Source organism: Dermacentor variabilis, chromosome 11, assembly GCF_050947875.1.
Source record: "Dermacentor variabilis isolate Ectoservices chromosome 11, ASM5094787v1, whole genome shotgun sequence".
NCBI lineage: Eukaryota > Metazoa > Arthropoda > Arachnida > Ixodida > Ixodidae > Dermacentor > Dermacentor variabilis.
Window position 1 is genome coordinate 16,292,147 of NC_134578.1, and position 25,865 is coordinate 16,318,011.

The 25,865-nt window shown below is 44.9% G+C and overlaps 1 protein-coding gene across 2 annotated transcripts in view; it reads right to left on the reverse strand.

Moving 5' to 3' along the window:
• LOC142564692 (venom metalloproteinase antarease-like TtrivMP_A) overlaps positions 1-25,865 on the reverse strand; it is a 56,332-nt gene that overhangs the window by 21,103 nt on the left and 9,364 nt on the right. For both annotated transcript variants that reach the window (XM_075675818.1, XM_075675817.1), the window contains exons 5-11: positions 19,570-19,700; positions 18,748-18,819; positions 18,557-18,687; positions 15,400-15,449; positions 14,244-14,352; positions 11,680-11,820; positions 7,899-8,052 (exon numbers count right to left, since the gene is read on the reverse strand). In XM_075675818.1, the coding sequence (XP_075531933.1) occupies positions 7,899-8,052; positions 11,680-11,820; positions 14,244-14,352; positions 15,400-15,449; positions 18,557-18,687; positions 18,748-18,819; positions 19,570-19,700 (788 nt within the window). The remainder of the gene's footprint in view (positions 1-7,898; positions 8,053-11,679; positions 11,821-14,243; positions 14,353-15,399; positions 15,450-18,556; positions 18,688-18,747; positions 18,820-19,569; positions 19,701-25,865) is intronic.

Here is a 25,865-nt window from a genome sequence, read left to right on the forward strand (position 1 = left end):
CGCGCTCAAGAGAGCGCTTGTCCTTTGGTGTCAATGACACCGGGGTTTTTGCGTCGACCTCCATCGCTCTCTCTGAGGCGCTGGAGGATCGAGAGTTAGGCGCCGAGACACGTGTCTCGGGCCTTGGGGTTCGCTTGATCTTAGGGCCCTGCGGGACTGGTGTCTGCAGGGCGTTTGAAGAGGATGGAGCAGCGTCGGCTGCTTCCACCACGGGGGTGGGAGGGGTCACTGCGGGACCACTGCGCGTGGGCTCGGAGGACTCCTGAGGCCTCTGTGACGCTGCCCCCATCTGCGTCACATCGGCGTAACTTCTTCGCGGAAGGTACGACAGCCGCTTTCTAGCTTCATAGAACGAGATTTTTTCTTTGACTGTTAAAGCAATTACTTCTTTTTCTTTTTTCCAGCAAGGGCAGGACCGCGAATAAGCGGGATGATCTCCCTTGCAGTTGACACAAAGTGGAGAAGAGGTGCAATTGTCAGTTTGGTGATCGTTCGAACTGCATTTAGCACAAGTATTTCGTCCTCGACATGCATGCGAAGCATGTCCAAACCTTTGGCATTTGAAACATCGTCTGGGGTTCGGAATATATGGTCTAACATTTACCTTTACATAACCTGCATCCAGCGAGGTAGGCATTACACTCGTTCCAAAGGTGAGTATTACATGTTTTGTGGGGATTTCTTGGTCGTTCCTGCGGATGACAATTCTTTGGACTTTGGTAACATTTTGTTCCTGGAAACCTTCCAGCAGTTCTTCGTCGCTTAAGCCAATAAAATCTTCCTCTGATATTACACCCCTGCTTGTATTCAATGTTCTGTGCGGTGAAATTGTCACTGTTGCGTTACCAATACTGGTAAGTTCTGTGAGCTTTTGCGCTTGGTCTTTGTCATTGAGTTCTAGGAGGAGGTCCCCGCTAGACATTTTTGAAGCTTTGTATGTAGGTCCGATTTTTTCTTTTAGACACTTGGCCACTAGGAATGGAGAGAGCTTTCTCACTGGTACGTTGTTTTCGCTGTGCAGTACATAGAACTTAGGAAATGATGGAACATTGCTCCGAAAAGAGAACTGGAACGTTGCTTCGGTGCGGCATCTTTTCAGACGCCGATCATAGAGAATAGAGGTTTGCGCTGCCATGAGAAAATTGTGTATGTTCGGCAACAGCGCCGACCGCCCACCACGGAGCCCAACGAGGGGACGCGGCAGAGCTTGTGTACAAGCCTGCACGACGCCAGCCGTACGCCGTCACTATAACCCAATATGGTGTACCCAAGGTAGGATATCCACACAAGGTTAACCCTTGCCGCCGTGGAGAAAGGAAGTAAATGGAAGAGAGAAGAAGACAGGAAAGATAAAAAAGTGAGAGATAAAGATTAAGATTTGGGGAGAAAGAGACAGGAAGAGGCGACTACCGATTTCCCCCGGGTGGGTCAGTCCGGGGGTGCCGTCTATGTGAAGCAGAGGCCAAAGAGGTGTGTTGCCTCCGCCGGGGGGCCTTAAAGGTCCAAACACCCGGCATCGGCTCAACCCCCAGGATCCCCCTTTCCCCAGACACGGCTAAGCCGCGCACGGCTACACGCGGGAGGGTCCAACCCTCGTGTGCTCGGGTACGTGGTGTCGCAACACACCAAACGCCTGCTTACGCAGACGCCCCTGCGGGGTGTGGGCGAGGAAGATCCCGGAGTCTGCTGCGGCACTGCCCTCTTAAGCGCCGCATCAGCATACCCTCCTGTATGAAGGAGTAAAACACGCTTCTGTGCATCGTGGAAATAAATGCTTTTTATATTTTTATATTTAATATACCCTTTTCCTTTTTATCCACAGCAGCTTATGAACGCGAGGGTGCTGCATGTTCACCGTCGTTATTCGGACATTGCAGCGTACCACTACAGTTCCCAGAGTTGTGTTCAATGTCTCGACATTTCACACAGGTAACGTGACTTCGGCAGTTTTGCGAGCGTTTTGCGCGGGTTGGGATTGTCTAGCCTCACTCTTCTCTTTGAAAACCCAGTTGCAAGAGAATGACAGTAGACTCCTCGCAAAGGTTAGTATCAAATGCTTTGTTCGAATTTGTTTTTGAGCTTGAGGATTATTCACTGCACTTTATAACGTTCTCGTTCTTCCAGCCCTGTAGAAGCTCCTCTTCACTCAAGCTTAAGAGAACGCTGTCTGAAGTGACTCCTCTGGAGGTACTCACTGATCGATGTGCTGTCATGCAATTGGAAAGTCACCAAATGTCAGAAGCTTTAAGACATTTCCATATTGACGCTTGTCGCGAACCTCGAACAAGATGTCCTCGCTAGCCATTTTTTGACCTTGTAGCCGCGACCCAATGTGTCGGTGAGGCATTTAGCAACGACAAATGGGCAACAAGTTCAGACAATTTACTTTGGAGTCTTTTTATATATGATGCTATAGTGGGGAGTGATTTCCTCACGCTGGGCAAAAAAATTGCAAAGTTTCCTTGGTGCGTCCTTTTTGGAAAAGAGGACGATCAGGTAGTTTCAGGAATGAAGATGATGCCAGAAATCATTAACTTCGGCTGCGATGCAAGCCGCCCACCACCGAGCCCAACAAAGGGACGTGACATGAACCTCTGCAAGTAAAGTCCTGTCGACACCAGCAGCTGTACACCGCTGGTACAGCCAAATATGACCTCATCAAGACAGGTTAGCTACATAAGGGGGCTATCGGTTGCCACCAAGAAAAATAGGAAGCAAATAGAAGATAGAAGAAGACAGGACAGTTATAAAAGAGAAATGTAAAGAAAAAGAGCGTGAAGAGGAGTACATAAAAAGAACAGTGCCGATTTCTCCCAGGTAGGTAAGTCCGAGGGTGTCATCTACGTGAAGGATATGATAAAGAGGCGTGTTGCCTCCACTCAGATGCTTGGAAGTTCCACACACCCGGCATTGACTCAACCCCACCGTCAAGCACCGCCAAGCCGCTCCCGGTTACACGCGGAGGGGGTGGGGGCAGGTCTGACCCTCATGTGCTCTGGTCCGTGGTGTCACAACCAACTAAACGCCCGCTGACGCAGACGCCTCTGCAGAGACAGTGTTGATCTTATTTATATAGTTCATAACCCGTGCAGTCAAAATTTTTCATCAGTCTACAAGGGTCTGTATTCATGGAAATGTGGAAATACTTTGGCTCGACTTTTGAAAACTTGCGGACGGCCGTAATTACAGCCCGAAAGTAGTAAAATTTTTGACGGTCCAAAGGAGCGTTCAATACTGCTTCATATAGTTTGTTACAATACAAATGAGTGAAACTAGTCCACTGAATAGTATTGTTGTCTTCTCAAATGACATGTGTTAAGGCTGGACAGAGGAACGTTAAGCAGAACTATGTAGACTGGAGGGTCATCAGTGATGAAAATAATTATGTTTACGGGCGCAATCGCACTAGGGCCTTTCCCAGAAATATTTAATTACAGCTGTGGGGTGTGAGCCGACTCTTTGGTATCGAATACAAGCTTCGCTGTCTTACGAGAAAACGTCTTCTTGTCGCTTTATCTAATGCGTTTTCATTTTGTTGTTATTCATGGATGCGCCTTATTAGACCACTCGTTATCTACCGTACGTGTAACTTTCGCACTTCACTTTTTTCCTTTAAGGTTGTTTAGGATATCAGCCTACTGACTACTTTAGTATACCATTAACTAAAATATCAGCATGCTAATTCATACTGCTGCTTTTCTAGGTTATATCTTTTCAATAGAACTTGGAAGTATCATTGGTTGTTCGCTGTCTTGTAGTGACATCTGGCAAAACGACTGCTGTTATTTGAGATCATACCATACCGAAAAATCCCCGGTGCCCCACTTTAGCAGTGTTCATAATTCAGTATGTGTAAAGTGGTTGCAATATGAAAGCCCTTAGGTTTCTATATAAACACATATAACCATTTAGGATAATATTAGACTATAATGCCCACGGCTCCTTAGCGCAAAAGTGTACATGAGTGAAGACGAAAAGGAGTGCGCTAACTTCCGACTGTTTATTCTGCTTACAATGAAATCCAAATATAGAAACATGCACTGCACAACATACAAAACATCTTCGAAGATTCACCATTGCTTTCGCAACAGGCACTCAAAAAAGTGGTAATAGGTGCTATGGTCTGAAATAGTTTAGCATGAACTGGCTAGCCTATCAGCACTTACTGCTGACCACATTAAATTATCCCACGCGGCACATCAGTCTTTCTGAATAGACTAGACTTTTGTCGGGCTTGCCTAGTTGATTTCTCAAATTTCGACTGCTCTCACGCTCAACTTCCCATGTCACGATTTCACGGCAGACGCTAGATAGACTAGTGGTCAATTTGTTACTACATATAAAACAATAATCATTAACAACTTCATATATAAATCGGAAATTTATGTTGGAGTTTTATGTGCCAAAACCTCGATCTGATTATAAGGCGCGTCATAGAGAGGACTTCAATAATTTTGATCCCCTCTTGTTCCTTAACGTTCACCCAATTCACGGTTAATTTCGCCCCCATCAGAATACGGCCGCCGTGGTCGGTATTTGATTCCGCGACACCGCACTTAGGAGGGCAACACCGTAGCCCCTAATCCACCACGGCGGGTGGCATGACTACTAACTGCTCTTAGAGGTCATGAGAATTTTATTGCGATTATGTGGACGTAGCCGGCAAACTTACACCGTTCTAGTTGTCGTCGGCATCGACCTCGCCGTGATGTTCTGCTTAAAGTCCAAGTACGCATAGCTCAAGGCCACGCGTCGTATATTACAGCGACAGCTTTACTGGCCGCGAACTTGCGATTTCGCCGTGGTGGTGCCTCGTGGAGGCACATGACGTCACAACGCGCACCTCGCCGCTGATATTTCTCTCTCTCTCTCGCTCCCTAGTCGCTAATGTGCGTGCGCCACTAGTAGCACCAAGCCACAGATGTTCCGCGGATGCGCAGCGCCGCGCCTTCGGCCGCCGCCGTTTGGTATGACGTCACACCACGTTCCTCGTCGTTGCGCTTGCCACCGCTCACTTCGCCAGCTGCGTCGCATGCCTGATAACCTGTCGGAGGATTCAAAAGGAGAGTTCGCGTGCGGCACAGCCCAATTGAGGCGGCAGTATGGACAGTGACAGTTCTTATAAGCGGGAGGAGGCCTTGAATCGACGTCGGAACGAGATGAAGCGGAAACGAATCGCCCAGGAAACAGACGAACAGCGTGCCGAACGACTGGCTAAACGCCAAAACATAGCTAGACAACCAGACTAACCTGGACTTGTAATCAATATTAACCAAGGCTAATCATGCTATGCCTTAGCTTTCGCTACGTATATCCTGGCATAGCCGAGCTAAGCCACTGCCAATTTTTGTAAGTACGAGCGACAGCTTGCGAGGGCGGGCCGAGAAGGATGGTGGCTTGATGCACTCGCATGGGACGAAGACGGAGTGGGTATGCACGGAGTATTCTCACGTGCGCAAGGTGGGTAGCGGGGAGAAGTGCAGAGTAAGAAAAGGGGCACGTTAGCGCACATGTCTTACACTACTCCAGTTGCGGTGGCTGAGTGCGGTCCCGTATGTCTAATCTAGGAAGCAACTTGCGCTGATGTCGAAAGGTACCAGCAGGATATAGATGGCGGCTTTGTGTGCGCTGTGTTGTCGCCTGGCTAGTTGACATAGAAGCGAGAGGGAGCGCTAAGAGCAATTTGCTCGCCGCTGCTTCCGCTCTTCATCAAGCTGGCGTTTTAACAGCGAATATCTGCGGTAATCGAGTGAGATGTTTTCATGTTTGCCCATGCAAGCCGCGTTTGCGTAAGACACAACGCTTCTTAATTTAGTTAATAAAGGAATGTTTACAGCAGTTTTTAGACCTGATAACACTACTAACCTTACTGTGTATATCAGTATAAAAATTGACTATCGCAATAATGTTTCGCCTTTCGGACGAAACAGATTTTTTTGTGTGTGTGGTATTAGGCATCACGCATACTCTGAAAGTGGAACTTGTGTGCGTGTACCTTAGAGGTCACAACATGCAGCACAGTAGCGCACGAGGACGACATTGTGTGCTTCGCGAAGACCTTGATCTTGTGAATGTGTGGTCTGCCGATTTAATTACTGCATTTTTCTTTACTTCAAGCCTTGTCTTGTCAGCGGCGTTCACAGCTAACCAGAAAAGGAGGAAAAGGGGCCGGAAAGCAGAGAGGACTATACTCCTAATCTCGTTCTGCAAAAGTTCGACAAAGTATGGGGAACTGATTTGCGAGAATGCAGCTCCTTCTAAAGTGAATCTCTACGTGGAGCAAATATACTTAAGCGCCGGTGTTTCCTGCACGGTCGGGCTTCTTGTCACTATTGATGAATACAGGGCCACAAATGATGATGATGATGATGTATGGGGTTTTTTGGCGCAAGGGCCAGGTATGGCCAAAGAGCGCCATGTCTGTGCTAATGGGTTTGCAGTGTACTTATGATTACTATGAAGTTGGTGCAACGTGGCTGTAAAGGGGCCTTAAAATAGACGCACTGAAGTGCGTAAAATCTGTATAATAAAATTATGGCGATGTCTTATGACGTGTACTATGAACATGTAACGTGCACTTAAAAAGAATGATACGATGTGTAAAAATACATATGGTTATAAGATATGCTAGAGCACTGCTGCCTCCTCAGAGCCCTTGAGGAACAAACAGGGCCACAAATGTTTACGGACCACGGGGTCTCAGAAAATGTTCAATTCTCGATCAGCCTGTACCGTTAGCCAGTAAAACTGCATGCGGAAATGTTAGCATATTCTAGTCCAGGCCCGAAATGTAAATCCCAAGCTGCTTTGCGATGTTGCGGAGATGTTCAGCCTTTTCTCAGATTTAATGGTCCGTAATATCGTGCGGCCGCGTGTACATGAGTCTGAAGATTATTTATTTATTTATAGGTACTGCGATCTTTTATTACAAGATCTTAAGAGGGTGGGAACGTACAAGTACATTCATACAAACATACAGTTCAAGCAATCATGCTGACGCTTGATTTCAACATTGCGAAAGGACAAAATGCATAAAGAAAGGAGCAAATAAAGTATGTGCGGTCGAGTCATGAATGCAGGCGCGCCTGAAAACGGGATAAAGAATTTTGTGTAACGACTTCATCAGGAACTTTATTCCAATCAACTATTGTTATTGTAAAATAAGAGTACTTGAAGCAGTTATTGTGCGGCTTTCGAAGCAAGTGTCACTAAATGCGCGAAACATCTAAACCACGCTGCCCATATTTTGCAACAACTCAGTGAAACGTATTCACAAGAAGGATCCACGTAATGTAATAACCGATGTGGAACAATAGTAGCAACGTAAAAATGGTCATGGAGGCTGGTACACTAAAAGACTGCCGGTTGCGCATCAGCGCCAGTGCCGTTTGTGACCGCGATCCCAGAACTTTTTGTCGTAGAATGTATTCTCGGGTTCAGATGGGCTTAAGCGTTTGACAAATGCAGGACGAAAAGAGTGCGCAAACGTAGAACAACAGTGCATGGGGCAGCAAGTTGCGCCTCAAGTATGGCCAATTAACTCACCGGAAGAACCAATTAGATAGGGAAGTCGTCGGTTTTGTCTGATACGCGAGACCATATGGTCCTTAAGAGACGCGGACACTAATATATAAGGAAAGTGCGCTATCTGTAAGCTCTGTAGCCGAACTTGGTGCACCGTCCCTGCCCTTTTATCTATGTGCGCGTAACCTGAGCGCGATAGAGTCACATGTATCAGAATCAGACCAAGTAGCCCAGTTGTCTGTGCTCGAACGTTTTCGTCGATCTTCCTTCGTGTGCTGAGTTTTGGAACAGACCGTATATTTACGCATTAAACTTTAAAACAAAGATAGATGCAAAGAATATATGATAAATTCTGGAGGAAGGCACTGCTTTACCTTGATATAGGTCACTTGTGGATGTTTTGGAAAGTAGAATTTGCAGTATTGCTCGCCACTCATCAGTTCTCCAGGAAGCTTCTTAGAGTTGTCGGGTAAAAGAACGATATGGCGGTTTCGGTTGGTGTCCTTTAAGCAGTAAGATTGAGGAGACCTGCGCACAATGGCAATAGTAGTATGATTTCTTCGTATATAACTTATTTATCAAAGTTCACTAGAAGAACAGCCGTCCCGTTTTTTTACTCCAGTGTGTCTAGTCTTTGTGTCTAGGCTCGTCTAGGTGGACCATGAAATTCAGTAACTTCTCATGATATAAGTAGATTATTTTAGACCTCAATGTGCTGTACATAGCAAGACAGTTGTCTAGACAACCACGGGATATGAACCATAGCTTGTTAACTCGAAAGGCCCAGGTATTATCCTCTATGTCACCAAGCTCGTGATGTCGCAAATACCGTGTTTATTGGTTAGTCGACTGTTTATTCATTTTAAACAGCGCCAAAATACGCGGACAAGGAAGAGCATGGGACCAAGGCTGAGTCTTAGTTCTCTGTCCTGTTCTAAAATTCACGTAATGCGTGACACCTGTGGTTGAAAGGATGTTCCACATTCGTTGTATGGCTACGAATGCTGCTGGCTAGCACTTCAATCGCTAGATCTGGAACAGGTACACAAATAGCTAAGTATGTGTGGACTGCTACCGTGGTAATTCTGTCATAAAAGCGCATGCGCAATGCAGGTGCAAGTTCACTTCCTCAAGCGGCAGGTTCTTCATTCAGTTTCGTTTCTCTTTCGTGTATCATCTCTAAATTTTCGCCAGAAATGGTTGATCCCACCTCGGGCAAAGAACCGCTCGCTCACAGTATTTAGTAGAGCTTATTATATCTCTCTTTCTTGCTCTACGCTTTTCCTGGCTTCACTCTGTAGGCTTCAGGTGAACGTGACCAACAACCGAAACTGTTGGTGTGCCTTATTATTTTCACCCACATCATACGTCATGTAATATAACTCGTTAAAGCTCTCCCCCGACTTCCTTGCAGAAATAAAGGCCATTAATCAAACAGTTGATCAATCAGTTCTTTCGAGATAATCATCATGCATGTGGTTTGGTGTTGCAAGCGCCAATGATGGCTACAGGCTGTCAAGAAACGGTATCGTGTAGCCGATGGTGCAGTCAATGACAAGTGGTATTTCTGATATGACTGTAGAGTGGCTTATAAATAGTCGCTGTAAATTACCTAAAATGCACTGTATATGTGTGAAAACTATGACAATTAGGCGTCAGGTTTGCTATGAACATAAAAGGTAATCTATGAAGGGTGATACACTAAAATACGTCCGTGCTAGTAGCACTACTGCTTAACCACAACCTTTAGGCTCGAAATTCTGGAGTCACGTGCTATGCAAAGCGGTACTGTGATATCAGCAGCCCCTAGTGATTGGATGTGTCATGGTCCCCTGGGCTGATGACCTCCAATGTACTAATATCATGTAAAATCTCTTATGCTGATTTATTGTAACAAAATTGGTGACTCTGCCGCAATCAAGAGTAGATATATGCATCAAATGGCAACCGGCAAAGCAGATTGGTTGGGGATGATACTAGCCACGATCTTAAAATGGGTGTAGTGCATGTTCGCCACGGCACAGCCCACCCCACCGCACCGCGCCATACTGTTATTGGTTCATATGGATGCTGCCCAGCTAGACAAAAAGCGCCCGATGGAGGCGTCACACAGCGTGGCGCCATCTCTCGAGGCGGCGCAAGAACCGCGCCGCGAAACTGACGGACCGCTTTCGTTTATAAGAGCACAGGCAATCCTGTCTCGGCGGCGACACATGACAATGAAGTGTACGCTGCCCTGTATCTGCTTGTTGACCGTCGCTATCGGGAATGACGAATAAAACTTCTTCCCCTTGCCTTGACCCCATCCCGCGCAAACAATAAAGTTGTTCTCTCCCTCAGCAAACTAGAAGTTACAGCTTGAGTGATATTGTGAACAAACATTAGGATGAACTCGAAAGCAACATTTTTTTTTACTTCTTTGAGCAGTAACTAGCGTATGTATTGCGGTCCTGTACAATGAGTAGGGGGCCAGAGACCCCATTTTAGTAAGTTTTCACTGGTTGCCCGGATGATCTCCTTTGAGGGATTACAACGAAGACGCCAAATAAAACAACGGACGAAAGAAGGCGACACGGGACAACCAAATAGAGTGTGGTCGCCTTCCTTCGTCCGCTGTTTTATTTGGTACCTCTTTTGTAATCATGTATAACCAACTAGCCCACCAGCACGTGCTCAGCGACTTCATCCTTTGAGTGGCCGGATAACGGCTCTCGCTTGTTGGCTCAAGGTCATTTGAAGGTCAACAACAGCGGGAGCTAAAAGCATTGCTTGCTTAAAATGTTTCCGCACCAAGGATAATTGTTGGCTTAAGCAGAACGGGACGCCTGCACGTTAAAGCAACATATCTTTTTTTTAACGTAGAGGTTCTGCTTCCTTCCATTCCATCAATACATAGTTCCTCCCAGAACAAGGACCGCACAATCAGGTGGTGTTTATCGTGTATGAGGAATCTCTGGAATGTATACACGAAGCAGTTGTTCCGTTTAAGAGACGAAATAATAAGAACGTCTCACGCAGCTCTACGCACGTCTGGCGACAGCGATAGGGCCTGCTTCGCGCAATATTGACTATATGGCAATATAGCACTACAGAGCCTCGGATTTAGAAAACACCGAAACCTTTCTCTTAGTGTATTATGAGACACATACGAGCGCAAGAGAAAAAGACCGACAACACGGTGCCGCCCGAAAAAAAAACAACAAATAGTTCCGAAAACCTTCGCCCATGGCACACATGCGCAGAAAATTTGGAAAATATTTACAGAGGTGCAGGCAGCAGCGGACATTCATGAGCTTTCTAAATATCTATCTCTATAGTAGATGGTAAAAAATGAAGACAAGCTGACACATTAATCCGAGTTCGGCGCTTGCACTACTTGCTGAGAGTTTTTGGAGAAATTCTGTTTGTCAGGGGCTTTCATTAAGTTCTAATTTTGAGAGGCACAATCACCCCTCTTCATCTCCTGCCGTATTGCTTGGCGCTTACGACAATCCAACGCATTGTTAACAACTTGCAGCAATTTCAGTTCATTAGAATCCACGTAAAGCTGAGACAGTGCTATTATAGTTTGGCGTAGCAAGCGGTGCAACTCCATGGGCGAAAATGAAAAGGCATAATTATTTTGGTGTATAGTCACGTTCCTCTCGGGATGTCGAGTAAAACACAAACGCTTATCAGTAAACGGTGAGCAACACGACAACAAGGTGAAAGCAGGAGCCAACCTTTCGACAACTTCTCTTTTCAAACGCGACATGTGCGACATATGAAAAAGACAAGTCCACTTGTCGAAACGCTGGCGTCTGCTCTCACCTTGTGTTGCTCATCGTCTTGATTTTTCATCTCCCGCATTCCCCATATTATCAGTCAACGAGTAGTCTTAAACATCACGACATGGGGTCAAAGCATCGTAAATGAGATAAACGCGTTTCCAAGCGCATGTTTGTGCGAACACTTCTAAAACAGAGAGCATAAGTGCTCTAGAGGTGATCGCCATTGCAGCTCGTTCACTTCCAAAACCAAAGCGCCTTCTTATGTTTGTTTATAGTTAGCCGGGTAGCAAGCAATTGGAGATAAGCGTCCCTATTGCCTATTCATCCAGCTGGCGTTGCGTGCTTCTAGACTTTAGCACGCCGCATTACTTCTGACGCTACTTACTTCAAGAATGTAGCAATGGCGTTCTTGCTGCAATCGGAGAAATGAAAAATATTTCTTCCAGCGGTTGATGGATTCATGATGTAGCCGTCTGACGCCCGGCAACTACTTGAGGCGCCTTCGCCGTCATGGGGGGATGATAGTCTGCAAAAAGCGAATTGAATTATCCTTATACACCCTTTAATCTGAACCTGTACATTGATCAATTAACACTAAATGTCTCGCTCAACCCACGATGCAGCGTATTCTGCGCGTGCAATTCTTTGGAACTAATGTCTGCCCGTAAAGATGAGCATGAATCAATCACCTCTATATAACGAATGAAAGGGAATACATAGGGGAATTAAACTTATCTTTCGGAGCTCAATGTTATACGAATGCTTTATCATGGTAGTTATAGGAGTAGCGAAGAGACAACAAAACAGTAGCTAAGAGAATGCAATGTTTTAGTGAAATAATTAGATCAGAAACAGAAAAAAAACATGCGCAACAGAATTATGCCCAAAAAACACTGATTATTTGACGATAACTTCACAGACTAAACATTTGTGAGGAAAGCAGCTCCTTTTTGAAAGTATGAAATGAAGAAATACTTCTTTTTTATCATGTGGTTAAAGATGGTTTCCAAATGAGAAGATTTCGTAGAAAAGAACATGTACCGAATAATGCATGCGTTTTCAGAGTAACGGAAAACTTATTCTCAAGGTAAATTGTGTTAGAACTAAGGAAACGACCAGTCATATATCTCTCGATTAGGAGCTATGATGAACTGTCGATAACTGTGGCAGTGGAAAATAGTTTTGTCCACAGGCACTGCAGACACCACGGATTGAAATACGCTGTAAGTGCTAGAATGATATTTTGTGTATTTTTAACTGAGTGTTCATTCTTACGTTAAAGGGAAATATCAGTTTATTTCTGTCTTTCTGTCTTTTGTGCAATTAGCATTCTTCGGGAAGTTCACGCTGCTTAAGGGTGCTATCTCCCGGTCTGTCGTAATAATTTTCCCCTCAACTTGGGCCAATGGGTGGTCCCCAGCCTACTGGGTATAGCATCAGGCTGCTGTGCTGAAGGAACCGCGTTGGGAACCAACCGTCAGGCCAACTTGTGTCACTAGGTATGTGTCAGGGGGCATGTGCCGTGCCGCTCTTCAGTGAATCTGTTTGACGCCATCTTAGGTCACTGGGTACCTACTCTTGAACTAAAAAAGAAATAAATTAAAATTATTTTGTGCTTGGCGGAATTCAGTGCGCGTCATATTCACTGAATCTTGTTTCAATGTAGATTCACACAGGTGCCACGCGCGCACTTTCCTGCCGTGCTACTAGATGGCGCGGCGAGCTCAGGGAGAAGCGCGATAATGTAAACCGGCTGCAGTCTTGTCCCTGCGGCTGCAATGCGGTGTATCGCTACATTGCTTGAATGCTAATTTCTCATTAACATTGGCATTCGCCGTAACTTGGGCTCTGTATTTTTCTTGTTGTTGCCACGGTTCGCCAGAACTCACAAAAGAAAGTCGCATGTCGAAATCTGTACACCGTAACTGAAGGCGATATTACGCCCATGGGATATCTTCACTATGGGTTGGAAAAAAAAATTACGCTGCAGAATTGAGCCGCGGAATAATTTTGTAGTAATGTGCTAATACTTGAACTTTAGAAATAGGGCAGAAAAGATAATTAGGCGACTTTCTTGTAATGGCGCTTACGACAGAAGCATAGACTTTCAAATGACTCGCGACAATGAACTAGGAGAGTAATTGGGCAAATTAGAGTAGTAACCTTTAGATCAAAGAGCGAGACGATTGCTCATATAGTGCAAAACTTGGAACTTTTCATATCTGAGAAGTGTGTAACAGGTTCTATTATACATGCGAAAAAATGCCGCTGCCAATGTCTGGGTGCAGCGTAATAAATTCGAGCCAGTAAAATGAGATTCAACTGGTGAAGAGTGCGCATGGGACGACCTTATAGCAGACAGCCATGAATAATGCGACTGTTGATGAGGCTCGCACTTGAGTGAGCATGAAGCAGGCGAGATCGCGGCTTTAGAAAGATGCTCGCTTCATTTTTGTCCGGCGGCAGGTAAAGGAACAACGTTCACACCCACCTTGTCCGCCCCCTGGATGCGTGTCAATTGCGCTTTTCGGCTGTTCAATCCTGTTTGTATGGATGGAACCGCCCAGAATTCATTACACGCCGCATGCTGAAATTGGCATCGTGACTTTTTTATATCTGGAACCAATCACGAGCTTGGAGGACGCGAGCCAAGTCTTGTAACTACGACAGTCGCCTGACCTTTTTGGTTAGAAATATAATTAGGCTAATTTTCATAATAACATGTCCAGTGACTACTTTCATTCATTTTAACATAAGTGTCTATGTAGTAACAGCGTTGACGAGCATAGTGCGTCATCATACTGCGTTCCCTGTTTCACGAAATTTCGTAATCATTTTCTAAAGGCGCAAGCGTGAAGTAGTGCGACATTATCGATGCACAGACCAAAGATTGCTATTATCATCATCAGTAGTGCACCATCTAGTTGGCTGATGCCCAAAGGTACTTACAGATGTGCGATTTCGTGAGCAGCAACGTTTACGCCAGAAAACTGACCCGGATCGTCCTCTCCAATGCCGACTTTCTTTATTCCGCAAGCTTTGCCCAGATAGGCTACACCTGCACACCACCACCACCACAGTGTATTCCTTGGCGGCAACATAATATAGGACGCCAACCAAACTTCCGTTATTAAACACCATCATAAACATGCGCATTGACGCGTTTCTTTTTTTCTAATTCCAGCATGTTGAGACAACGTTGTTATTGTGAAACGATGAAACTAATTTGCCGAATAGAGAGGTGAACATGAAAGAACGCGACGTGTCATAAATTGAAAAATCCCGATTTCAATAACAAAAAACCACAAGAAAAAGTGCTTATATATCCTGACAGCTGTGATCACACGCTCTGTTAACGAATTGCTACTAATTAAATTGTGAGGTTTCACGTGCCGAAATCACCACATGATTTGGAGACACACCCTAATGGGAAACTCAGGATTACTTTTAACTGTCTGAGGTTCCTTAACGTGCTCCTTAATCCAAGTACGTGGTCTTTTTCTGGAGTTTTAAGTGTCAAAACCATGATTTCACTATGAGGCACACCGTAGTGGGGGACTCCGCATTTACTTTGACCGCCAGCGGATCTATAACGTGCCTAAGTACGTGATGACACGCTTCCTGGCCTTTCATATCTTGATGCAGTGATGATGATTGTCCGGTCATTCTACTCATACCCGTTCCTTCTTTAAAAAAGTGGTAATAAATACACAAGAAATTATGCGAAGCTTCTGTTATTAGAAACGTATGAGAGCGGCCGCGACAAGTTTCGTTACTTACATGTCTCGAAACTAATCAATAAAAAAATGAAGTCTCAATTTTTTGTTTCTACATAGTAATCATTTTATTGCGTAATAAAAGATGTAAATACATGATCTCTACAGTGAAAAAACATAATACGTGCTATGATTTAAGAATTTCACACCGCAGAAAATTGTGGTTAACCAGTCTTTCAGTAAGACACTTGCAATGCCTATAGTTACGGCAAACTGAACGCCCAGTCATGGCTTCGCAATGTCAACGCTAGGTATTACGAATATATAGGCTAGGTACAGTGATGGAATCTGCAGCTTTAGGTCTTAATGTGAGCCACTGCCATTCTTACCTGCTGCGTCGGTACTTACGCCCCCAGGGACTAGGTCCACTATGTCTCGTCTGAAAGCAAGCAAGAGAGAAAGCTATGTTGGCCTAATAAATAAGTGCTCTGATACTATAACCTTTCAACAATATGATGCACAAACATAGAAGTAGAGGCAAGGCGAAAGATCAGACCTCAACGAAAGGGGAGGGGGGACATTTTTCGTTCAATCTTTCATCACCCAACGTCATTACTATTTGTGGAGCTTCCAGTGCACGTATACACTTGACCTAAAAAATGGCATACAGACAGCCTCGAAGGTAAGTCGTTCAGCTACGATGGCTGAGGTGAATAATCTGTTATGAGAGCGTCACTAAAAAGAATTCGGGTTACCTAGCAAAAATCATACAAAGGGTTAATAAGAGAGATGATAGTTACGCAAGAGTGTACCATTTCTTCTTTAAGTCCACTGGAGTGGAAAAACAGTATACACGTACTGCAAACATGGAGGTTCTAAAGCCACGCTTACAGCTATGAATCCCTTTACAATGACCACAACCATGACTTATGTCACTTTTAATGGTTATTTTCACCAAAATACATTCAAATGCGCGAGCCAGTCTGGCTTCTTTCTATGAGCTGACTGAAGGTAGGCAATGAGGTTCGTAGACTGCGATGAGATTTTGCTTCAGAGGCGGTCAGTGGCATTTCATGTAAACTGCTGCTCCAACACCTACAATTAAAAAAATACATTTTTTTCGCGTCCTATAGAAAACAGAATATTTAGAGCCATTGACTGACATGACTTAATATCCCGCAATTCTCAGTTATTTATTGAACAGTCAGCAAAGGAGATCGTCTTCTTGAACATATCGCGCAAAATACGAACTAGTGCACGTTCGTAACTCTGTTGCAAGATGCCGTGATTAACGTTACGCTGTAAAGAGGTGCAAGATCAATACATTCTGTGTTTCTTACAGTTAACTTTGGGTAACCAATTCCGACTGCTTACATATTTGCTTTCATTGAATTTGTTCGCTAAACTATCTCAGCTTCTGAAAGCCCTATTTCTGTAAATACATCTTTACTGAATGTTGTTGGCTCATGACCTGAACGGACTTCGTTTCCTTCCTCTACATAGCTTTCTGGAAGCTCTTTGTCATTCGTAGAATGGACAGGCTTTCTAGCAATAACTTCAGATGTCAAAATATGCACGCACTAATGTTATGTGAATAATTGTGTCATTGCGTAGATACAATATTGTTGATTAAGAAATTTAACAACTGTGATCATGTCTTATGCTTGCTGAAATCGTATATTTTTGCAAACAATATTGTTGTACTGTGTCCTCCGCCCCTGAAGATAGTTTTTAGGCTTATAACTGAATGAACACGAAGAGTGAAGGCATCTGAAAAAAAAGCTAATTACTGGAAAACAACGGCAACACCTTTTACGCCTTTTTGCAGCACACATTACAAACTGAGGAAGATTCGGCTCAAGGTGTTTTGCATCACCTGAAAAAGCCCAGCCTCCCCTCAATAATCCAAGCACATACGGTTGCAGCATATATACAAAATGTTCCCCATGATGCTTACAACGTCACTAAGCAAAATTCAAACATGCTCTATGTCTCACGAGATAGTAGGAACGAATTCAAAAATAATGTGTGCAAAGCTGAAATACCATTCAACAATGCAAATTAGATAGTACGCTAAACAGTAGTTAAAATTATTGATTCTTAATAGGAAAAGTAATAATCCACATGAGTGGTATTGTTCATGAGCCATCACTACAAATCTTTGTACTGCAGCATGTAATGACCGGTAACATGCAGGTAGGTGCATATGGGCACGGTGACCGGGTGTTCATGAAGCTAGCACCCATATATTCAATGGGGTGATTTGTGAGCTCACTGCTCTAAAGTAAATGTATATTTTAATGTCGCCCTTTTATGATTCACGCTGTCGATGTTTTTGTCGATAATCAGAATTGAGCTTGTGCAGTAGCTTACATTATTTTGGGTTTAGAGGTGTAATCCGCTGCTACTCTTGACTGTGTGCCCTACAGCATTTGAAATTACAGAAGGAGAGAAAAGTTTACCTATATGAAATGCCGGGGGTTTGGCCTAAAGTACGTTCCTCCAGCCAACTACTTTGTGCTGGGGGAAGAGGGAAAGAAAGAGGGAAAGACAGGAGCATGATGGGCGATGATGACTACAAAAGTGCAGCCATTGAAGCAGCTTTGCGGAAACAGAAGTATTACGTTAAGCAACTTGTTCTCTTTTCAGACAAGGCTGCACTGCAATTACTACAACATTGGTTGTCCCTGTTGACAAATGCAGCAGGCGTGCGTTACCCACTTTTAAGAAGTTAAGCAATACGAGTTTTGCCATCGTTTCTTCCATGGCTACCTTCACACATCGTTGCAGGAGCCAACGAGGCGTCTTACAGTCTTGCGAGCACAGGTTTTAAATTCAAGCCAACCAAAAAGAAGGCTCCGCTTTCGTTCATTGTGTTCACTGTGGCAACCTGGTGTGACTAAGGGATCACACAGAGCCGTCCTCTGCCACACAGTCGCGAAGTCAGTGAAACCTTTTGTTAACTGAGCAATGACCTGTGATGCCTGTGGATGAGTGTCTAAAATTAAGGAGGTGAATAGCCTTCTTTAGCTCTTTGAGCTGTGATCGTCATGGCCGGTGGTCGGACTTTTACCACGGAATCAAATATACCAGTGCTAAGGGTGCCTGCTCTCGCGTGACCGAGTTACGGGGGCAGTTTGCCGCCGAACACTATTTTAACGCTTTTTCAGACGCATGTGCATAAAGATATACACTACCACCGCCACAGATGGGCGGCTTAATAGCTCTATTCTTCAAAGGATTACTCACCACACAAAAACACTCTAACAATCTCAGTACACCGAATGTAATCCTTGAAATACAACTTCTTAAGAACGCGAATAGCTTCCTAGAAGAGCTCAGCTTTTAAATACGTTGACGATCATCGTCGTTGGGCTCTGCGCATAATTTTGTACTACGGTAGCCTATGTTTATTACTTGAGTGGCCGTCAAACTCACACTTTCGTTCTCCGCGAATAGTTCTCATCCAAGAACTGTGGCTACTAGGCTACAGCCATTTACTAGTGTGTGCTTGATTTTGCATTAGGAAGCTTAGAGATTACTCACCCGGTAACCAGGAATACGACGTCTGCCACCCGTATTGAACGGTTTCGCCAAGTGTATTGCTGCAACTTCAATAGGGTTTCATTGGAGACAAGTTTGCCATCGGGACGCGGATCTAGATAAGGCTCTGTTCCCTGAAGAAAATATAACTGTCTTATAAAAAAGAACGAGTTATTGAGAGGGATTTCACTCACAGTTGAGGATATCTCGATGGCAATGAGTGCTATGAACCCTGGAGGATTGAGTTGCTGCATTCGTAGACTGACCTGCAAATATTAACTCCCGATCAGAATTCTACGGCGCAGTAGTCTTGTGCAGCACGAATATTTCTACTGGGCTGATTAATTAAATAAATTAGGTTGCGAAATTTGTACTACTTATTTTAATAGATTTTTGTACCTACGAGCCTGTACGTTCTAAAAGTTTATTTGCAAAGTTATTCTGAAACGGACGTCCTTCACTTTCAGCTGCGTAAATTTTGTGCTGACAGGCTATAGCTTTCAAAATGTTTCGTCCCTTCTAGTTGGAACTAAGCATTCTATCATCGCATTTGAGCAAAACTACTATGCTTACGCATTTATCGCCTTTTGATAGGGTCATGTGCCCAAAATAGGTACTCGCAGGTTGGAAAACGAATGCATAATCTGTAACAGTTTTCATGAAGTGACTGCAACGCAACGTTTTGCAAGAAGGTTTGTTTTGTGAAAGCTTTGCGTCCAATGCAGATATCGCAAGTTTTCCTTCTGCCGCTACTTCAGTAAGCGGTTTCGTGAAAGCTTTTTGGATGATAACCGTCACGATGGAAGTCACATTCGACTAGCTGCAGATGAAGCCATTTGAATAAGCTTTGCAGCACTTTGACTGATGTTACATTTATCGGCACTTATTTCGGAAAGATAGCCGTAATGATAGTTGTTTAACATAGCATGCGATATCGATGTATCAGCAGTATATAACTTATCGATATAATTCCTTTGTGCGGAAATATATTTCAAAAGTATCGCACAAGCGCTTACCGAGTGCCAGAAGGCCGTCAAGTATTCAACGTGCTCGTCTGTTTGACTCCCAAAATGTGTGGCGTGTTTGTAGTCGCTCATGGAAAATAATTCGATGGTGAAGCTTTGCAGTGGAGCCCTCTCTTCTACATCTAAAGAAAGCAATTAATGTAAAAGCCTAAAAGACAAAGTATGGTCTGTAATGAGCATCTGGAAAGTCTATATCCACTGAAAGCGACAGTAAACTTAACGACACAGAAAACACAAAGCAACGACACGCAAACAGTAAACACAACGACACGCCTGTGTAAAGCACGTTGCTCTTGTTATACATACATTGCGATAGGCTTGATTGGAATTACTTGTCAATGCTATACAAAAAGTATAGTAAGGTGAAGGTATATATTAGTTTGAGTGCTGTTCCGCGAGCACATAGTGCTTCGCCAAAGTTGAAGCATCGCTGTCAGTGAAGCTTCTGGAGACACTCTATCACCGGATTCGACTAAAAGGATTCTCCTTCTGCGCGAATACCAGACCATAAGGCCACGTTGCGGGATGATGATGATGATGTGTGTGGGTTAGTGGCGCAAGGGCCAGATATGGCCAAAGAGCGCCATGTCCGTGTTAATTTGTTTGCAGTGAAATCATGAGTACTAAGAAGTTGGTGTGCCGTGGCTGTAGAAGGGCCTTAAAAATGGTAGCGCTAAAGTGCGTAAAATCTGTATAATACGATTATGGCGATGACTTATGAAGTGTACTATGAACAATAAGACAATTAAAAAGAATGATATGATGTCTAAAGATATATCAGGTTATATAAGATATGCTAGAGCACTAATGCCTCCTTAGAGCCCTTGAGACACAAGGGCCTGGAGGCATGTGCTATTTAAAACAATTATCGCAGCGGCATCCTCTGGAGCGAGGATGCTCTACGAATTTAATGGGCTTATGACGTGTAGAACTACATCTTTTAAGAAGTCGAGGACTGCCTTGGTATTAAAAAGCGGTTCATGACCAAGAAACATAGCCGGGTGCAGAGGGATGTAATAACGGTATGCTAGCGGAAAATGTTTCTTTCTTTCAGGTTCGGCTTTCCGACACTCCAAGAGGACATGGAGGACGGTCAGCCTCTCACCGCATCTACCACAGGTTGGAGGATCGTTTCCCGTGAGTAAAAAGTTGTGGGTCCCAAATGTGTGTCCTATTCTGAGGCGACAGAATAGGACTTCTGTTCGCCGAGATTTTGTTGGGGAGGGCCAGAAACCTAACCGGGACTTTATAACGTGCAGTTTGTTATTTGTTTGCGCGTCCCACGTGCACTGCCAGTGACTTCGCAGTTTATTTCGTACGAAAGGCCTCAGGTCTGTGACAGGCACATCAGCGGTAGGGTTAACAGCTTGCGATGTGATTGACGTGGCCATCTCGTCCGCGAGAACGTTGCCTTCGATTCCCCTATGGCCAGGGACCCAGCATATTATGATATTCTGGTTAGATGAGTACGCTTTACATAATGCCGAATACAGTTCATTGAATACGGGATTTTTATGTTTGTAGAGTGACTTTAAGGCCTTCACGACGCTTAGAGAGTCTGTATAGATCACTGCTTTTGAAAGTTTTGATCTTCTTATATGCTTCACGGCAGAGAGTAATGCGTAGGCCTCGGCCGTAAAGATGCTTGTTTCGGGATGCAGTACATCGGATTCCGAAAAGGATGGGCCGACTGCTGCATAGGATACCCCGGCATTTGACTTCGAAGCGTCTGTGTAGAAATCTGCGCAGGAGTGCTTGTACTGTAGTTCTAGGAAATGCATTCTGATTTCGATCTCTGGTGCGTGTTTTGTTATTTCTAAAAAGGATATGTCACATTCTATGACCTGCCACTCCCAAGGCGGTAACAACTTGGTTGGATGCATTAGGCGAAGCTCGAGGAGTGGGACATGTATCTCATCACTAAGCTCCCTCACTCGAAGCGAGAAAGGCTTTCTTACAGAAGGACGATTATGGAATAGTGTAGTGCAGGTCATATCGTTAACAGTGTTAAAACATGGATGTTGATGATTGGAGTGTATTTTTAGGAAATATGTAAGGCTTATGTAACTTCTCTGAAGATGGAGCGACCATTCATTTGATTCCGCGTATAAGGTTTCAATCGGGCTTGTTCTGAAAGCACCAGTGGCTAAGCGGATACCTAGATGGTGGATAGGATCTAGGATCTTTAGTGCGCTCGGAGCGGCAGAGTTATATACGACGGCACCATAGTCCAATCGTGATCGAATTAGGCTCTTATAAACATTCATCAGACACTTCCTGTCGCTACCCCATGTTGAGTGGGATAGAATTTTAAGTAGGTTCATTGTCCTTAGACATTTTTCTTTAAGATATTTAATGTGCTGTATAAAAGTAAGCTTGGAGTCTAGTATAATACCTAAAAATTTGTGTTCTTTGTTTATGGGTATTTGATGTCCACACAGTTGAACACACGGATCTGGAACCAGGCCTCTCTTTCTAGTAAAAAGAACACAAGTGCTTTTGTGGGGGTTGATCTTAAATCCGTTTTCGTCAGCCCACTTGGAAACCTTGTTCAGGCCCTGCTGTACCTGTCTCTCGCATACTGCGAGGTTGCAGGATTTAAAGCCTATTTGTATATCGTCGACGTATACGGAATAAAAAATGGCCGGTGGCAGTGAAGCACGTAGTGTGTTCATCTTAACAATAAAAAGAGTGCAGCTTAGCACACCTCCCTGGGGTACACCAGTTTCCTGCGTAAAAGGACGTGACAGTGCATTACCGACTTTTACTCGGAAGGTACGATTGGACAAATAGCTTTCTATTAGGGCGAGCATATTGCCACGGATGCCCATTCCCGACAAGTCTCTCAAGATTCCGTAGCGCCACGCTGTGTCGTACGCCTTCTCCATATCTAGGAACACGGATAGGAAATATTGCTTATGTAGAAAGGCGTCGCGAATGTTTCCCTCAATGCGCACAAGGTGATCAATTGTGGACCGCCCTTCCCTGAAGCCACACTGAAAGGGATCAAGCATTTGGTTTAATTCCAGGAAATGTATGAGCCGCCGATTAACCATTTTCTCAAACAGCTTACAAATGCAACTTGTGAGGGCTATCGGGCGGTAACTTGACGCCAACGAAGGATCTTTACCTTGCTTCAGAATGGGAATCACAATCGCTTCTCTCCATGCAAGTGGAAGATACCCAGCAGCCCAAATAGTGTTAAAAAGTGCAAGTAAAGTCAATTGTGTATCAGTGTGTACGTTCTTAATTATGTCGTACATAATTCTGTCAGGTCCTGGAGCAGAGCTCTTGCATGTGATCAAGGCAGCTCTTAGCTCGGCAATGCTAAAGGGACGGTTGTAAAGCTCATTCTCTCGACCTTTTCTTGTTAATGGCTTACGTTCTTCTGTTTCTTTGTATTTGAGAAAGGATTGTGTATAATTTGTTGGACTTGACACGCTCTCAAAATATTCCCCAAGTGAGTCTGCCTGGTCTTGCAGTGTATGTCCCTGTGTGTTTACCAGGGGGAGTGCATGTGTTTGCCGCCCTCTAATCCTATTTACTCTGTCCCAGGCTTTGGCCTCATCCCTGAACGAGTTAATACTTGATAAAAACTTGTGCCAGCTTTCCCTTCTGGCCTGTCGGCGGGTTCGCCTGCCTTGGGACTTTACTTTTTTAAAGTTCATAAGATTTTCCGCTGTGGGAGAAGCGCGTAGCAACCCCCACGCCTTGTTCTGATTCTTACGGGCGATCCTACATTCGCTGTTCCACCACGGCACACGTCGTTTGCATGCCAGACCACTCACTTCGGATATGCATTTTGATGCGGCATCTATTATGAGTGATGTAAAATATTCCACAGCCGCATCAATTTCTAAAGAAGACATATCGGCCCATGAGATGTTAGTGAGAGTTCGATATTTCTCCCAGTCGGCTGTATCTATCTTCCACCTAGGAGCTCGTGGAGGAAGTTCATTTTCTTTAGATGTTCTTAGCAATACGGGGAAGTGATCGCTCCCGTAAGGGTTTCTCGTGATTTCCCATTCGAGTTCGAGCAGTAAAGAGGCGGAAACTATACTAAGATCTATTGACGAAAAGGTTCTGTTCGCAAGAGAGTAATATGTGGGTTCTTTCTTATTTAGAAGGCACGCTCCAGAAGAGAAAAGGAACTGTTCAACGAGGCGACCTCGCGCATCGATACGAGAGTCTCCCCACAAGGTGCTGTGTGCATTGAAATCGCCAAGAACAACATAAGGTTCTGGCAATTCATCTATGAAGGACTGAAATTCATGTTTGCTTAGTTTGTAGTGTGGGGGTATATAAATAGAGCAAATAGTGATAAGTTTGTTTAGTAAAACTATTCGAACCGCCACTGCTTCAAGGGCCGTTCGTAGCTGTAAATGTTGACATGCTATGCTCTTTTGGATTACAATTGCAACACCTCCCGATGATGCGATTGCATCATCACGATCTTTGCGAAAAGTAACATACTGTCGGAGAAAGTTGGTGTGTTGTGTTTTTAGGTGTGTTTCCTGTAGACACAGCACTTTTGGATTGTGTTTGTGTATGAGTTCTTGTACGTCATCAAGGTTCCTAAGAAGACCTCTAACGTTCCATTGAATAATTTGTGTATCCATATTGAAGGTTAATAAGTGCTGTGTGTATGGAAACAGGTGATGCCTTAGGTTACAGAGCTCTTTCGAGGCCCTGTAACAGGGGTTCTGCCCTTTCTGGAGCGTTCGAGTGAGCCTCGCCGCTCCTTAGGCGCTTGGTGCGCCTTGGGAATAGGTGTAGTGTCCATTGCCTCTTGTGAGGCGCCGGACACATGCTCTTGCGAGCGAGAAGTTACTAGAGAGGGTCCCGCCTTGGAGGGCAAGACCCCTGCGCCCACCAGCCCGGAGGTCGATGGGGCTCCCCGAGAGATTTGGCTGCGCCGGCTGTTGCCAGCGCAGGAAGGGACCTGGGAAGTTGAGGCAGCCTCGGCTGCGCCCACCTTCGGGGTCGATGGTTCCTTCTCCTCGGTTGACGGAGCAGCGCTAGCTGCAACCGTCGCGGGGGCAGATGGCGTGACTGCCGACTCACTGCTTGTGGGTCGGACAGCCACCGGAGGCCGTTGTGACGCTGCCCCCTGACGCGCCACTTCGGCAAAGCTTTTCTTTGGCAGGTATGCTACCCGCCTTCGTGCCTCTTTGAACGATATATTCTCTTTTACTTTTATGGTTACAATTTCTTTTTCCTTCTTCCAGGAGGGGCACGACCGTGAGTACGCGGCGTGATCCCCATCACAGTTTACACAGTGTAGAGAGTTATTACATTCTTCTGTTGCATGTTCAAGGGCACTGCATTTCGCACATGTTTGGCGGCCTCGGCAGCTCTGCGAGCTGTGGCCAAAACGTTGGCATTTGAAACATCTCAAGGGATTTGGCACATACGGTCTTACACGGAGCTTGATGTACCCGGCCTCGATTGATTCGGGCAGGACACTTGAATTGAAGGTGAGGATTAGGTGCTTGGTCGCAATTTCTTTACCCTCGCGCCTTATCTTGATTCTTTTGACATTTATGACATTTTGATCGCTGAAGCCCTCCAAGAGTTCAGCCTCAGTGAGCTCAAGCAAATCATCATCTGACACAACACCACGGGTGGTGTTCATTGTACGGTGCGGGGTTACTGTTATGGGGGTCTCTCCAAATGATACTAGTTGCGGTAGTTTCTCATACTGTTTTACATCGCGGAGCTCCAAGAGGAGGTCGCCGCTTGCCATCCTCGACACTTTGTAACCTGGACCAAAAATATCAGTTAGGGACTTTGAAACAAGGAATGGTGAGATGTATCGCACTGCTTTGTTTGGCTTTTCGGAATGAATAACATGGAAGCGGGGAAAGTTCTGGGTTTGGCGTCCAAAAAACTTGAAGACATCTTCGGTGCGCCCTCGTTTCTGAGGGCGATCAGTAAGGGAGGGGAAAGAAGTTTCCATGAAAAAATGTATGCTTTCGGCAACAGCGCCGACCGCCCACCACGGAGCCCAACGAGGGGACGCGGCAGAGCTTGCGTACAAGTCTGCACGACGCCAGTCGTACGCCGTCACTATAACCGAATATGGTGTACCCAAGGTTGGATAGCCACACAGGGTTAACCCGTGCCGCCAGGAGAAAGGAAGTAAAAAGAAGAGAGAAGGAGACAGGAAAGGTCAAAAAGTGAGAGATAAAGACGAAGATTCGAGGAGGGAGAGACAGGAAAAGGCGACTGCCGATGTCCTCCAGGTGGGTCAGCCTGGAGGTGCCGTCTATGTGAAGCCGAGGCCG